Here is a 12744-nt window from a genome sequence, read left to right as displayed (position 1 = left end):
GTATGTGATTAATAAATGTGATTTGATTTGATAGACAGCAAGGAAATAAGGAAGAAAGGAAGGAAGGAATGGAGGGGGGTGGAAATGGATTAAAGAGTATTAGAGGATAGGAAGGAAATAAGGAAGGAGTCATGAAAGAAGAGAGGATAGGAAGGAAAAGAATATGGACCAACAGACGGCTGGAAAGAAAAAGTAGGCTTAAAGATAATAAGGAAAAGCAAAGTACAAAGGACAAGGACAAAGGAAGGAAAATTAGTGGATGGAAAGGAAGGAAATGGGTAAGGAAATGAGGGAAGGAATGGTTAAGAGAAGAAGTAACAGAGAGGATAAAAACATGGAGGACAAGAAGGAACAAAGGATGAAAGAAAACACAAAGGGGAATGAGGTATGCAGTGAATAAATAAATAAAGAAACAGAGTGAGGCAGGAAGAGAAAAAGAAGGAGGGGAGGACAGAGGGGAGGAAGAAAAGACAAAAGGGGATAAGGCAAGAGATAAGAAAAAGATGGCTGAAAGAGGTAGGAAGGAGGAGGCAAGTAAGGAAGGAAGAAAATGACAGAAATGGTGTGAGACACAGAGGAAAGCAAGGAAGACAGGAAGGATGAAATGGTTTAAAGATAATAGGATAGTAATAATAACAACATTTAGCATTTCTCCACCAGAATTATAATACTGGAGGAGGGATGAAACTTTCAGAAAACAATTGATTTATAATAATTGTTAAGAATAAGAAAGAAAATACAATTTTTAAAATGAATGTGGCCCTAGCTGAAAGGGAAGAATGAAGAAAGGAAAAGAACAAGAAACAAGAGAGAAAAGTAAGAAGCCTACATTATTTACTCCAACAATGATATGAAATGCAGAAGCAGCTACTCACCTCATCATTCAGCTGTTTCCTCGACTCAGTAGTTCTCTAAATATTGGGCTGGATTTTGCTCTTGATGCTGGATTTGGGTTCGCTGGTATAAAGTCAGTGATGTCCAACTTCTGCTTTGTTGTAAATGATGTGATGTTGTTGAGGACGCAGCTTTAAATGCTCACACTGAAGTCGAAGCAAAGCGAAGAGGAGGGGCATTTGCATGTAAAGTCTTTTGTTCAGTCTTAATGCACCTTGACCTCTCGCTTTCCAGGAATGTAAACCTACAGCCATATCTGAATAAACTAAAAAATGACTCATCAAATTTTGTGATTATTTTTTCTCTGACATTGAAAGTTAGAAACAGTTTGTTTCTTCTTGAAGAACACATTTTTACGTATTATCTATTTTTATTGAGGTTTTCATAACAAACATATTAATAAAATGGTCGGTCTCTACAGCAGATAGGCAGTAGATAATACCATCAAATTATTATGCAAGTAAATAAAAAAATAGTAGCCTAATAAAAAACAACACGCCACGCAGCCGCCACGCGCTCCTGACGTTGGATGTGTGACCACCACGTTAGGCCCTGTTCACACCAGAGGCCTGTATTACGAAGCGAGTTCAATATACCCAGGGTATCTTCTCGTTATCTGGCTTTTCTAACTCTAACAAACGAGATCCCACTAAGCGGTCCTACGAAGGTGGTTATCAACTCGTTAGACCAACCCAGAGTTTCTCCATCTGGTTATGAGCACATTCACATGAACAGGGAGGTTTTTGCAGCATCTGGCCAATCACAGACATGGACAAGTCTACTGTCAGCAGACAGACAGAGCGGCACATTTTACAAAGAAAGAGCAAACTATATTAGACAAATACGAAGAAGTTAAACACTTAATCCAGATTTAAAGTAACACAGTTGAAGCTGCCAAATGCAGGAAGGACAGCTGGTAAAAGAAAAAACTCCTGATGTATGAATGCATAAATTAACAGATTTATTAATTTAAGGGAACACTCAAAAGTCAGATATAGTCGTCTAAATAGTCTAAATAAATAACTTTTCTTTGTGTAATGGAATCCTTGATTACACCTAATTATGTCCAGTACTAACAGTGAGGCGTGTATGACCTTTTCACCCTTGTTTCAGGTGTTTCCCCGTCTCTGGCGGTGTGAAACGGAATCAAGAGGAAGTTCAAAAATAGGTATGAAAATATTAATCAAAGCAGTAAACACCCACAGCATACAGCCAGCTGTCCTTGCTGCATCTGTCAGTTTAAACTGTGTTGTTTTTAGTCTGGATTATGATTTACACTTCTTCATATGTGTGTAATATTATTATACAATCATCGCACTGAGCTCTGATTGGTCAGTAGGAGGTGCTTTCATACGAGTTGATCTCTTATCTGGAACATAACCTGCTCTGGAGCAGGTTAGGTGTTCAGTATCAGTTACCATGGTGATCTAAGCCGGTAAGAATTGATCCACCTTCGTAGGACTGAAATCCCAGAAGGTTTAAACCCTGAAGTTACCTCGCTAACCACAAATCCTGCTTCGTAATACAGGCCTACAGGCCTCTGTACTACGACGCAGGATTTGGCATAATCCAGACTAAAAACAACACAGTTTAAACTGACAGATGCAGGAAGGATAGCTGGATTTCTGCTGAGGGTGTTTACCGCTTTTAATTATATTTTCATTCTTATTTTGTAACTTCCTCTTGAGTCCGTTTCACACCGCCGGAGACGGAGGACACAGCTGAAAGAAGGTTCAAATAGTCATAGACACCATGTTGTTAGTACTGGGCATGATTAGGTGTAATCCAGTAATTCATTATACAACTAAAATCTATTTATATCTAGACGAGTATATCTAACTTTTGAGTGTTGCGTTAAATTAAAAACTCTGTTAATTCACGCATTCACACGTCGGCATTTTTTTCTGCATTTGACTGCTTCAACTGTGTTAATTTTAGCCTGGATTATGTGTTTAACTTCTTCGTATTTGTCCAATATAGTTTACTCTTCCTTTGTTAAATACCACTTCACACTGACAGGGAAACACTTTGACACAAAGGCTCGTATTTGATCATTTGTCACCTGTTCACATGTCACCTTGGAGTTATACAACTGCATGTGTGCGATGTTCATCCATGTTGATTTACAAGTTGAAAGCTGTGTTTTGATTAATGTCCATCAGCGCCCTGTGTAGTACAGTACTGCAAGATAGTGAAGCCTTAATGAATTTCTTGTATAATAACCACCAAAACAAAATAGCTTTAAGATTTCTTAGTGTACATAATGTATATTTATTAGTATTAATAGGCTATTGTGTACAACTGAGACACAGCTTGACATACTTTATACATACAATCAGTTGCATCTGGCAATAATATTCAGGTTACATCAAATTATCTATAACATTATCAGAGAGTTTTATATTTCACTACTCCAAAGCTTACAGACATTCAAATTACATATAGTGTAGTTCTTATATAAACTTAAAATACAGTGCTACGGAAAAAAACAATTAACACAACAGGAATATAATAAACACAGTGATTACATGTAAGTTATGAAAAACAACACTGATCAAAATCTATTTTAATAAATCATGTGATACTGAACTATAGTAATAACATTTGAACATGTCCACAGTGGATGTTATTTAAAGGACAAGTGTTATTGAATGATTCAGCCTGTTTAGTACAGATTGAGTGTACTACTGCTGACAGTTTTTCAGAGCAAATGTGTAGATTTTTAGATAGTTTTAAAAAAAAAGCTTTTGTCTTCCATTAAATGTACTTAAGTCTAAAACTTGCAGATACTTGTTGAAACCTGCCTTTAAAGGATACAGCTCAATCAATAAGTGTGTACAGATTTTTTTAGGTAATGCAATACCTAAATTTTGTTTCTGGATTTAGAACCAGTGATGTTCAAAACACTATGGCTCTTGCAGGTTTTCCAGAAACTCCTCTATTTCTCTACACATTGAGTTCCTGTTTTTGTCTTTAATCTTCTCCAGGACTTTGATGCTGTTCCCACGAAAGAAGGATTGTTGTGGTATCTCTGCCGCCTTCATGTGATATCGTATAGAACTGTCGTACTCCTTTCGATCGAAGACTAAATATTTTGCGTAGTGGTTGTAAAGGACCTGCTTCTCTGGAGGTTCCAGATCCCTTTCTAGCAGTTCCTGATACATCTGCTTAGCTTCAGCCTGGCCGTGATTGGATTTTGCATATATATTTGCGAGAGCTATTTCCTTCATAAGTGAAGAATGAGGGTAAAGAGAAATCCCCTCCTCATGGAGAGTGATTGCTCTGACTATCATGCTTTGCTCTGGGCGACTGTCCTTGAAAAAAATGATCTTCCATTTGTAACAGAGTGCAGCACATCTCTTCAGATAACGCTCATCTGGATGGTTTTCCAGAGCCTCCTCTGCCAATTCAATGGCCTCATCAATAGAAACATAGTTTCTGTAAGCCATAATTAATGGTTTCATACCACTGTAGCTGCTGACGGGATTTCTCAAAACCTTTCTGGCTAACTCTCGTGCTTCATCTTCAATTCTCTCTCCTTTCTTACCACATTGCTCAAGGTAGTAAGCAGCGAGGTACAAGTTCTCTGGATCCTGTTCCTTGGCGATTCTCACTTTCTCCAACATGTCAGCCTCCAGCCCCGTGTTGCTGTGTTTAAAAGCTCTCGCTAACACTAAGACGTGGCTGGTGTTCCACTCCACCATGTCCGGCTGCATCTTGATGGCTCTCTGGAAGTAATCTGCAGCCAGCTGCCTTTTATCTCCGCTGAACTTCATCAGGGTCCAGGCTTTTTCAGCGTAGATCTCTGGATGGAGCTCGTCCTGGGATGGAGATGGGTATTTATTCATCAGGGCGTCGATCTTTGTCAGGTAAGCCTGACTCTCTGCTTGGTCTCCCAGGTGGTGGTTCAGCCAAGCCAGGTTCCCGTAGTTCACCACTAACCAGGGACCCTCATCTGCACTTCTCATCTGGTGGAAGGCCTCTGCAGCCTTGTTGAACAAACTCTGGGCGTATTCAGTCAACTTCAGCTTGTATTGAATGAACCCCCGCAGGTTGTAAATGTGACCCAGCCAGCTGTTTCCCTCCTCTGTGCCGATGTCCTCCAGCTGGTACCTGAGATGGAAAAGTTTGTACCTCCTGGGGTCCAGATCCCAGGTGAAGTGGCACTGCAGGGCCTCCAGTTTGGACTCCAGTGTTGTTTGACTCTGAGCAGCACTGATGGAGAGTAAAAATAACAAATATTAAAACACATCACAAGTAGGTTAAAGTAACATGCTCTTAAAGTGGCAGTAGGCAGTATATTTTTGGGGCCTGTTTGAATTCAAGGTGAGATGATTACAGAGCTCCGTCAGAGCCTGAAGGAAGAAGAAGGACCGTTAACACTGAGGCTGCAACCCAAAGCTCTAAATTTTCATTTCCTCGCTCCTCGCTCCTCGCTCCTCGCTTGAACCGGAAGTTGTTCTGGTGCGCCATCTTGAAGACCGTCCCAAAGCTCTTATTTGTGCACCAAGGAGCGAGGAGCGAGGAGCGAGGATCGAGGAGGCTTGCCGGAAGAGCGATGAGCGAGGATACACCAGTGTATCCTTCACGGGGTACATGCCAAAGCTCTTAATTGCATACCCGCTTCCCTCACTTGCGTCTTTTCCTTGCGTCTTAGTCCCTCCCACCAGGGAAGCATGGAGAGACGCATGAGGTGCTTCTCATTTCATCATTTTTCGCCTCCTCGTCTTCTCGCTCCTCGCTCTTCCGGCTGTGACCCGGAAATCGATCTCAGTCCTCCATCTTGAAGGACGTCCCAATTCATAAAATGCGCATCGAGGAGCGAGGAGCGAGGAGGTTTGCTGGAGGAGCTATGAGCAAGGATACACCAGTGTATCCTCCAGTGTCTCCTCCACGGAAGTTTTTTACCGACCGACACGCCCCCTTACTGGATATCAGTTATTGATTGGACGCTGCTGCTGATCGGTTTGATCTGATACATCAACGTCTCTGAGTTTCATACCAGAGTTTTATAGTTTAGTTGTCTTATGATTCACCGTCTAGTTATAATCTGTGTTAATTGTAGGTGTGAACAACAAACGGAGCATGTTGATGGTGAAGTGTTCCAGCAGCAGAAGGACCTGCAGGATCTCTGCTTCACACACCGTCACTGAAGGAGTCTGACACTGAGAGGGGTTTATATTAGCTGACAACGAACAGATTTAAAATAACTTTCTTCATTTATTAGAGTTTTCTTTTGATCATCTGTTATTTCCCCCATTAACTTTTATTATGGATACAGTTAAAGTCAGAGAGAGGAGAGTCTCTCTTTATACATTTTACATCATTTATCCTCATTTCCATTCAGTCACATGAGGCTGATAATTCCTGAGCGTCGCGTTTGATATGAGTTACCATTTCACTTTTCCCTGAAACATTCAGCCTAATACATAACTTCTACTATCAGAATATCAATAAATACAGACGCTAATAATGAATAAATAATATAAAATTGCATCCACGTTTCCCTCACTTACTTCTTTTCCTTGCGTCTTAGTCCCTCCCACCAGGGAAGCATGGAGAGACGCAAGGAAACCATGCGAGGAGAGAGGAAACGAGGAAATACGATTTAAGCGACATGGGACTGTCGTTTCCTCTGAAGCGTCACGTGAAGCGACGTCCGTTTCTGATGACAGCAGCAGCTGATCACATCTGGATCAGCTGTCAGTAAACTTTAACAGCTGTTTGTGTCTGAACTGTACTAATACTAATAAAGACAAGTGCAAGCTGCAGTCTGTATTTCTACTGTGGACTGCTTAGATGCTCAGGAACCATCTCTACTGGCACAATAACTTTATATTATTTATTCATTATTAGCATCTGTAGTTATTGATATTCTGATTGTGAGTTGATTATTTCATAACCCAGAATATGACTGTGGTGTTTTTTGAAAACTGGACATTATTTATTAGGCTAAAGGGAAAATGTAAATGATGTATATCAAACCCGACATTCAGGAATTATCAGCCTCATGTGACTGAATGGAAATGAGGATAAATGATGTAAAAGGTGTTTGTTGCTGACAGACAGACTCTCCTTCTCTCTCTGACTTTAATAGTATCATAAATAAAAGTTAACGGGGGAAATAACAGATCATGAAAAGACAAATCATTCTAATAAATGCAGAAAGTTATCTTAAGTCAGTTTGTCAGGTCATATAAACCCCTCTGACTGTCAGGCTGCTTCACTGACGGTGTGTGAAGGAGAGATACTGCAGGTCCTTCTGCTGCTGCTCAGAGTTACAGTTAACACAGATTACAACTACATGGTGAATCAGAAGACAACTAAACTATAAAACATTTAATCTGTGATCTGTTTTCACTCCGGTATAAAACTCAGTGATGTTAAGAGGTAAAGTTATCAGATCAGTCCGGTCGGCAGCAGCGTCCAATCAGTAACTGATATCCAGTAAGGGGGCGTGTCGGTCGGTAAAAGACTTCCGTGCAGGATACACTGGTGTATCCTCGCTCATAGCTTCTCCGGCAAGCCTCCTCGATCCTCGCTCCTCGATGCACAAATAAGAGCTTTGGGACGGTCTTCAAGATGGCGCACCAGAACAACTTCCGGTTCAAGCGAGGATCGAGGAGCGAAGAAACGAAAATGAAGAGCTTTTGGATTCACCCACGGAAGTCTTTTACTGACCGACACGCCCCTTTACTGGATATCAGTTACTGATTGGACGCTGCTGCCGACCGGACTGATCTGATAACTTTACCTCTCAACATCACTGGAGTTTCATACCTGAGTGAAAACAGATCACAGATTAAACGTTTTATAGTTTAGTTGTCTTCTGATTCACCATGTAGTTATAATCTGTGTTAACTGAAGCTCTGAGCAGCAGCAGAAGGACCTGCAGTATCTCTCCTTCACACACCGTCAGTGAAGCAGCCTGACACTGAAAGGGCTTTATATTACCTGACAAACTGACCTAAAATAACTTTCTTCATTTATTATAAACATTTTTCTTTTCATGATCTGTTATTTCCCCTGTTAACTTTTATTAATGATACTATTAAAGTCAGAGAGAGAAGGAGAGTCTGTCTGTCAGCAACAAACACCTTTTACATCATTTATCCTCATTTCCATTCAGTCACATGAGGCTGATAATTCCTGAACGTCGGGTTTGATATGAGTTACATCATTTACATTTTCCCTTTAGTAGTGATTGCGAGCTGAAGCCTCATGAAGCTTTGAAGCTTTCCAGCAAATTGGTTCGGAAAAGGGTTCATTTCTCGAGGCTTCATGTGCACACGAAACCACCTGGTGGTCAAAGAGTGTAAAACAGGCAGATATGATCTTAACCATGTGATAAGATAAGATAAGATAAGATAAGATAAGATATTCCTTTATTAATCCCGCAGGGGGAAATATGCAGTGTACAGCAGCAAAGGGGATAGTGCAGAAAACAAGATGCATCAGCTAACACAGTAAAACAGAGCTAAACAAAGTGTAACAAAATATGAACCACTTAAATAGAAGGAAGTATAAAAATAGGAGCAGTATATACAGTATTGACAATAAACAGACTATTAACAAAATTGCACAAATGGAAAATGATATTGCACAGTGAGAATGAATGAATGAATGAATGAATAAATGAAAGAAATTCCACCTAAAAATATCAGGTTATTGTCAGTTTTTGGTGTGTAAGTGTAAGTGGTCTACTGGGAGCAGTGCTGGTTGTGGTCTACTGGGACCACAGATCTGTGATATACTGTATTTTGCGCCAGTAAAGGCTGTTGGGAATGATTATAAGTAATGAAAGAAATATATATTACCATGTAATCCATTTATATCTATATAATATATAATATAATGTATATTTTCTAGTAAGTATATTATGAGTATATAACATACATGTATAATAAATTGTAATTGTTTTATTCATCTTAAGTGTATAAACCAATCCTTTGGTCAATAATTGTATTGTATTGTAGTGTAATATAATATAATAATGGTAGGAGGGGTAATATTAGTGTTCTGTTTCACTTCTGGAAAGTGGCATTGATTCAACCAGTGAAGATCTGAACCACTTCCTGAACCAGTGACGCGGCCGGGCAGCGAGGCTTCGGACGTCATCAAAGACGTCATTGGTCTGAGTGAGTCATGAGTGATTGTTCTACATTTATAGCAGGAACGTTGGGCAGCAGTTGACACAGCTTTTACAACAGACCAAGGTTGGTTCATACACATTATGCATTGTTTTCACAGCTTGTGTAATGACAACATGTCACAGAAAGTGCTACTCTATTTATTAGTTGTGCAATAAGGGATGTCACGATAGCAGAAATGTAGTAGTTAATACCAAAAACAAAAGTAAATCACATGTACTTCAACATACACTCCTTTATTACCTTTTGCATACTGGTTTTTGTTACACCGTGTCCTAACTGGATGCGAGCACCCGACTATCGCGTGGCATCGGACGCTCTCTGTCCATCCTGAATGCGTTAAATATGCACTTCTGTTCTACATCATGTAAACAAACCACTTGCACATCATCTGTGAACTCCATGTCAGACTGGAGACGTAACCGGACGTCACCACTTCTAAGATGGGTTACTTGCTATCTACATTTGTAGCCAACTTTTTAAACAGAAAACACAGATTACATAAGATTGCATTTGAACACGTGTTCAAATGCAATCTTGTAAAATGTAGTTTTTGGTGAGAAACTTGAATAATATAGTTGTTTAATGGAGATGTTTTCACAGCAATATAAAATAGATAATAGAGAGAGAAATATGACCTGTTTAACTTTTCTAAGCAGCTTATAATATAGAATTAAAACTAATGCCAAGAATTATTTTTAATCAAAGCAAATATTTATTTATTTCCTAATCATTTGAATTGTGTATTTTTATGCAAATAACCACTATAGATGACAATAACAAAGGAAAAGGAAAACATTTAGAATATCTGATGGTGTACACTGACTTTGGGACGGTTGACATTATTTTTCGGGATGGTTCCGGGCTGGTGGTGAAAAAAATGCTGTCAATTATAGTTCTTAGAAAGAAAATCGGAATCGGCAGGGCATCTCTACTTTCTGATAACCATTCATTTCTTGTCATTCTAGCTATGTAACGTGTTGTCATTTTACTCCCCAAAAGACTACAGAGCCAACTGCTGTTCGGACATTGGTGCTCAGAGGGCTTCCCATTGTCCTTGGTGACAACCCCACAGACTTCTACAGAGCAGGCTTTGTAAGTAACCTCATGCGGTCTTATATGTATCTAAAAGGACCAGAGTTGGGTGATTTGTGTGTTTGTGTAATCTACTTCAGCAGTCATAACCAATTCACACCTTTCCTCATGTGTGTGACTCTCTTGTGACTAGGCTACATTGCTTAACATTACTGATGGCTATTAAATGAGAAATGTCATAATTGTGCTCTTATGTTTATATCGTTTATGAAGGATGATGATGATGATGACTCATTCCACCACATCGAGATTGGAATCCTCCAGGTTGAGCCTGAAGGTGCTGCGGTTGCATCTTCCCTGCATCTCAGTCCAGCCTCTCTGAAGGTCATCATTGAGGGAGAAGTTGTGATGGACAACATTAAAGACCTCCCTAAAGCAATGTGCCTTCTGTTTGGACTTTCATATGCACTGCATCTCAACTACCACAAGTCTATGAAGTTCACATTCCAGTTCATCCAACAGGTACCTCTCACATTGGGCCACAGTGAACTCAAATCAAGGTTATAAACCTTGAAGAACCAGCTTGCAATGTAAAGAAATGCTATGTTAAGTCTACTGTGAGAAGCCTTTTTTTTTTCACGGCGTGCCATGCAGCCGCAGTCAATATATGTCAGTATATGTGAGGTGGTCTCAAAGGAGGCCACACAAACGCACGCACACACACATACACAAAATCCATAAGGTGCTCCCATATAAAAAACGTTTGAGCTGTGCCTTTTTTTTGTCTACCTGTATCTGTCGGAGTATAAATGTTTAAATTCTGGTGTGTGTCTATTGTTATGAGGATGATAGTTCTGTAGCATAATGAATATGTGAACACTATATGTACAGTATGTATGCTTGTATATAATGTTTAGGTCTTAGATGCAGAGTCAGCTCAACCTTTTATACAGTTTTAATGCCTGTCTATATGTATCCAGTCGTTCACATGAATATAGCAGATAATGTTAATTGTTTTTTGTTGTCAATAAAATACTCTGGCAAATTGAAATGTATTGTTTCATTTCTTCCCTTCAATGCAATTTATTGAAACAATAAAATCTCAAAACCACAATAGTACAATTAATTAAATTAGAAGAAAAAACATTAGTTGTATTAACAAATGACTTTAAGTAGCAATGAATAACTTAAAATAATAATTTCATTTAACATAAGTTTTTGAGTAAAGACTACTAATGTTAGCTTAGTTATGTCTACTCGTGTAATTAAGGTTCTAAGTTGATTCAACTTGACCTGTTTAGTTTGACATTATGTCAAAACTTAACTGGTTTAGTGCAAATTTCCACGCAAATTTCTAGTGAAGTCAACTTATTCCGGTTAAGAGTGGGATAGCAGACCTCAGATCAGATCTTAGTGCTTGTTTTCCTCCGGTCTGTGAAATCTTGCAGATGCCGTTAGGAGCACCGGAGGACACAGAGGCACATGATTTTGTTCAGGTTACCTGTCTGATGTACTACTGTCACGATATAGTCACGTTTTATAAAAATAACTTTTTTTAATCATATTTGCTCCAATCTCTCCTACTTCAGCTTTAATGTACGTGTGCTATGTTTGGATAAACACTGTTCATCTCATGTGGAGGAAGGGAGGAACATAGAAATGGAGTTAGGAGCATTGAATGGACAGGAAGGAAATAATGAGGGAAGTATTTCCTTTTCTATTTGTTAGTTTCCTTCTGGAGCTGGAACACAAAATAATTTCACTACACGTTGTGCTGTGTATGGTTGTATACAGTATGGAAAATTAATGGATGGAAAGGAAGGAAATGGGTAAGGAAATGAGGGAAGGAATGGTTAAGAGAAGAAGTAACAGAGAGAGGATAAAAACATGGAGGACAAGAAGGAACAAAGGATGAAAGAAAACACAAAGGGGAAAGAGGTATGCAATGAATAAATAAATAAAGGAAGAAACAGAGTGAGGCAGGAGGAGAAAAAGAAGGAGGGGAGGACAGAGGGGAGGAAGAAAATACAGAAGGGAATAAGGCAAGAGATATGAAAAAGATGGCTGAAAGAGGTAAGGAAGGAGGAGGCAAGTAAGGAAGGTAGGAAGAAAATGATAAAAAAAAAGTATGAGAGACAGAGGAAAGCAAGGAAGACAGGAAGGATGAAATGGTTTAAAGATAATAGGATAGTAATAACAACAACATTTAGCATTTCTCCACCAGAATTATAATACTGGAGGAGGGATGAAACTTTCAGAAAACAATTGATTTATAATAATTGTTAAGAATAAGAAAGAAAATAAAAATTTTAAAATTCATGTGGGCCTAGCTGAAAGGGAAGAATGAAGAAAGGAAAAGAACAAGAAACAAGAGCGAAAAGTAAGAAGCCTACATTATTTACTCCAACAATGATATGAAATGCAGAAGCAGCTACTCACCTCATCATTCAGCTGTTTCCTCGACTCAGTAGTTCTCTAAATATTGGGCTGGTTTTTGCTCTTGATGCTGGATTTGGGTTCGCTGGTATAAAGTCAGTGATGTCCAACTTCTGCTTTGTTGTAAATGATGTGATGTTGTTGAGGATGCAGCTTTAAATGCCCTCACTGAAGTCGAAGCAGACTGTAGAGGAGGGGCATTTGCGTGTAAAGCCTATTGTTTAGTCTT

At 39.2% G+C, this 12744-nt stretch overlaps 3 protein-coding genes across 5 annotated transcripts in view; all 3 read right to left on the bottom strand.

The window, feature by feature from the left end:
- orc1 (origin recognition complex, subunit 1) overlaps window positions 1-12744 on the bottom strand; it is a 303843-nt gene that overhangs the window by 228787 nt on the left and 62312 nt on the right. The window lies entirely within an intron of this gene.
- The window catches only part of LOC141768401 (interferon-induced protein with tetratricopeptide repeats 1-like), a 32609-nt gene that overhangs the window by 15953 nt on the left and 3912 nt on the right, over window positions 1-12744 (bottom strand). The window lies entirely within an intron of this gene.
- Window positions 3142-12710, bottom strand: LOC141768243 (interferon-induced protein with tetratricopeptide repeats 1-like). 3 transcript variants are annotated; one of them, XR_012594032.1, is made up of 3 exons: window positions 12519-12710; window positions 3567-5109; window positions 3142-3483 (listed from the first exon to the last, which is right to left on the bottom strand). XR_012594032.1 is itself a non-coding variant. In XM_074636347.1 (2 exons), exons 1-2 carry the CDS (start codon window positions 12524-12526, stop codon window positions 3801-3803), a joined length of 1317 nt encoding a protein of 438 aa, XP_074492448.1. In that variant the 5' UTR covers window positions 12527-12710; the 3' UTR covers window positions 3142-3800. The 3 variants fall into 3 exon arrangements, 1 of the variants encoding a protein (XP_074492448.1); XR_012594033.1 differs by having other exon boundaries at window positions 3580-5109; XM_074636347.1 differs by having other exon boundaries at window positions 3142-5109.

This window comes from Sebastes fasciatus, chromosome 5 (assembly GCF_043250625.1).
Source record: "Sebastes fasciatus isolate fSebFas1 chromosome 5, fSebFas1.pri, whole genome shotgun sequence".
Taxonomy (NCBI): Eukaryota; Metazoa; Chordata; class Actinopteri; order Perciformes; family Sebastidae; genus Sebastes; species Sebastes fasciatus.
Note: the sequence above shows the minus strand (reverse complement) of the source record. Positions and strands in the feature narration are given on the sequence as shown.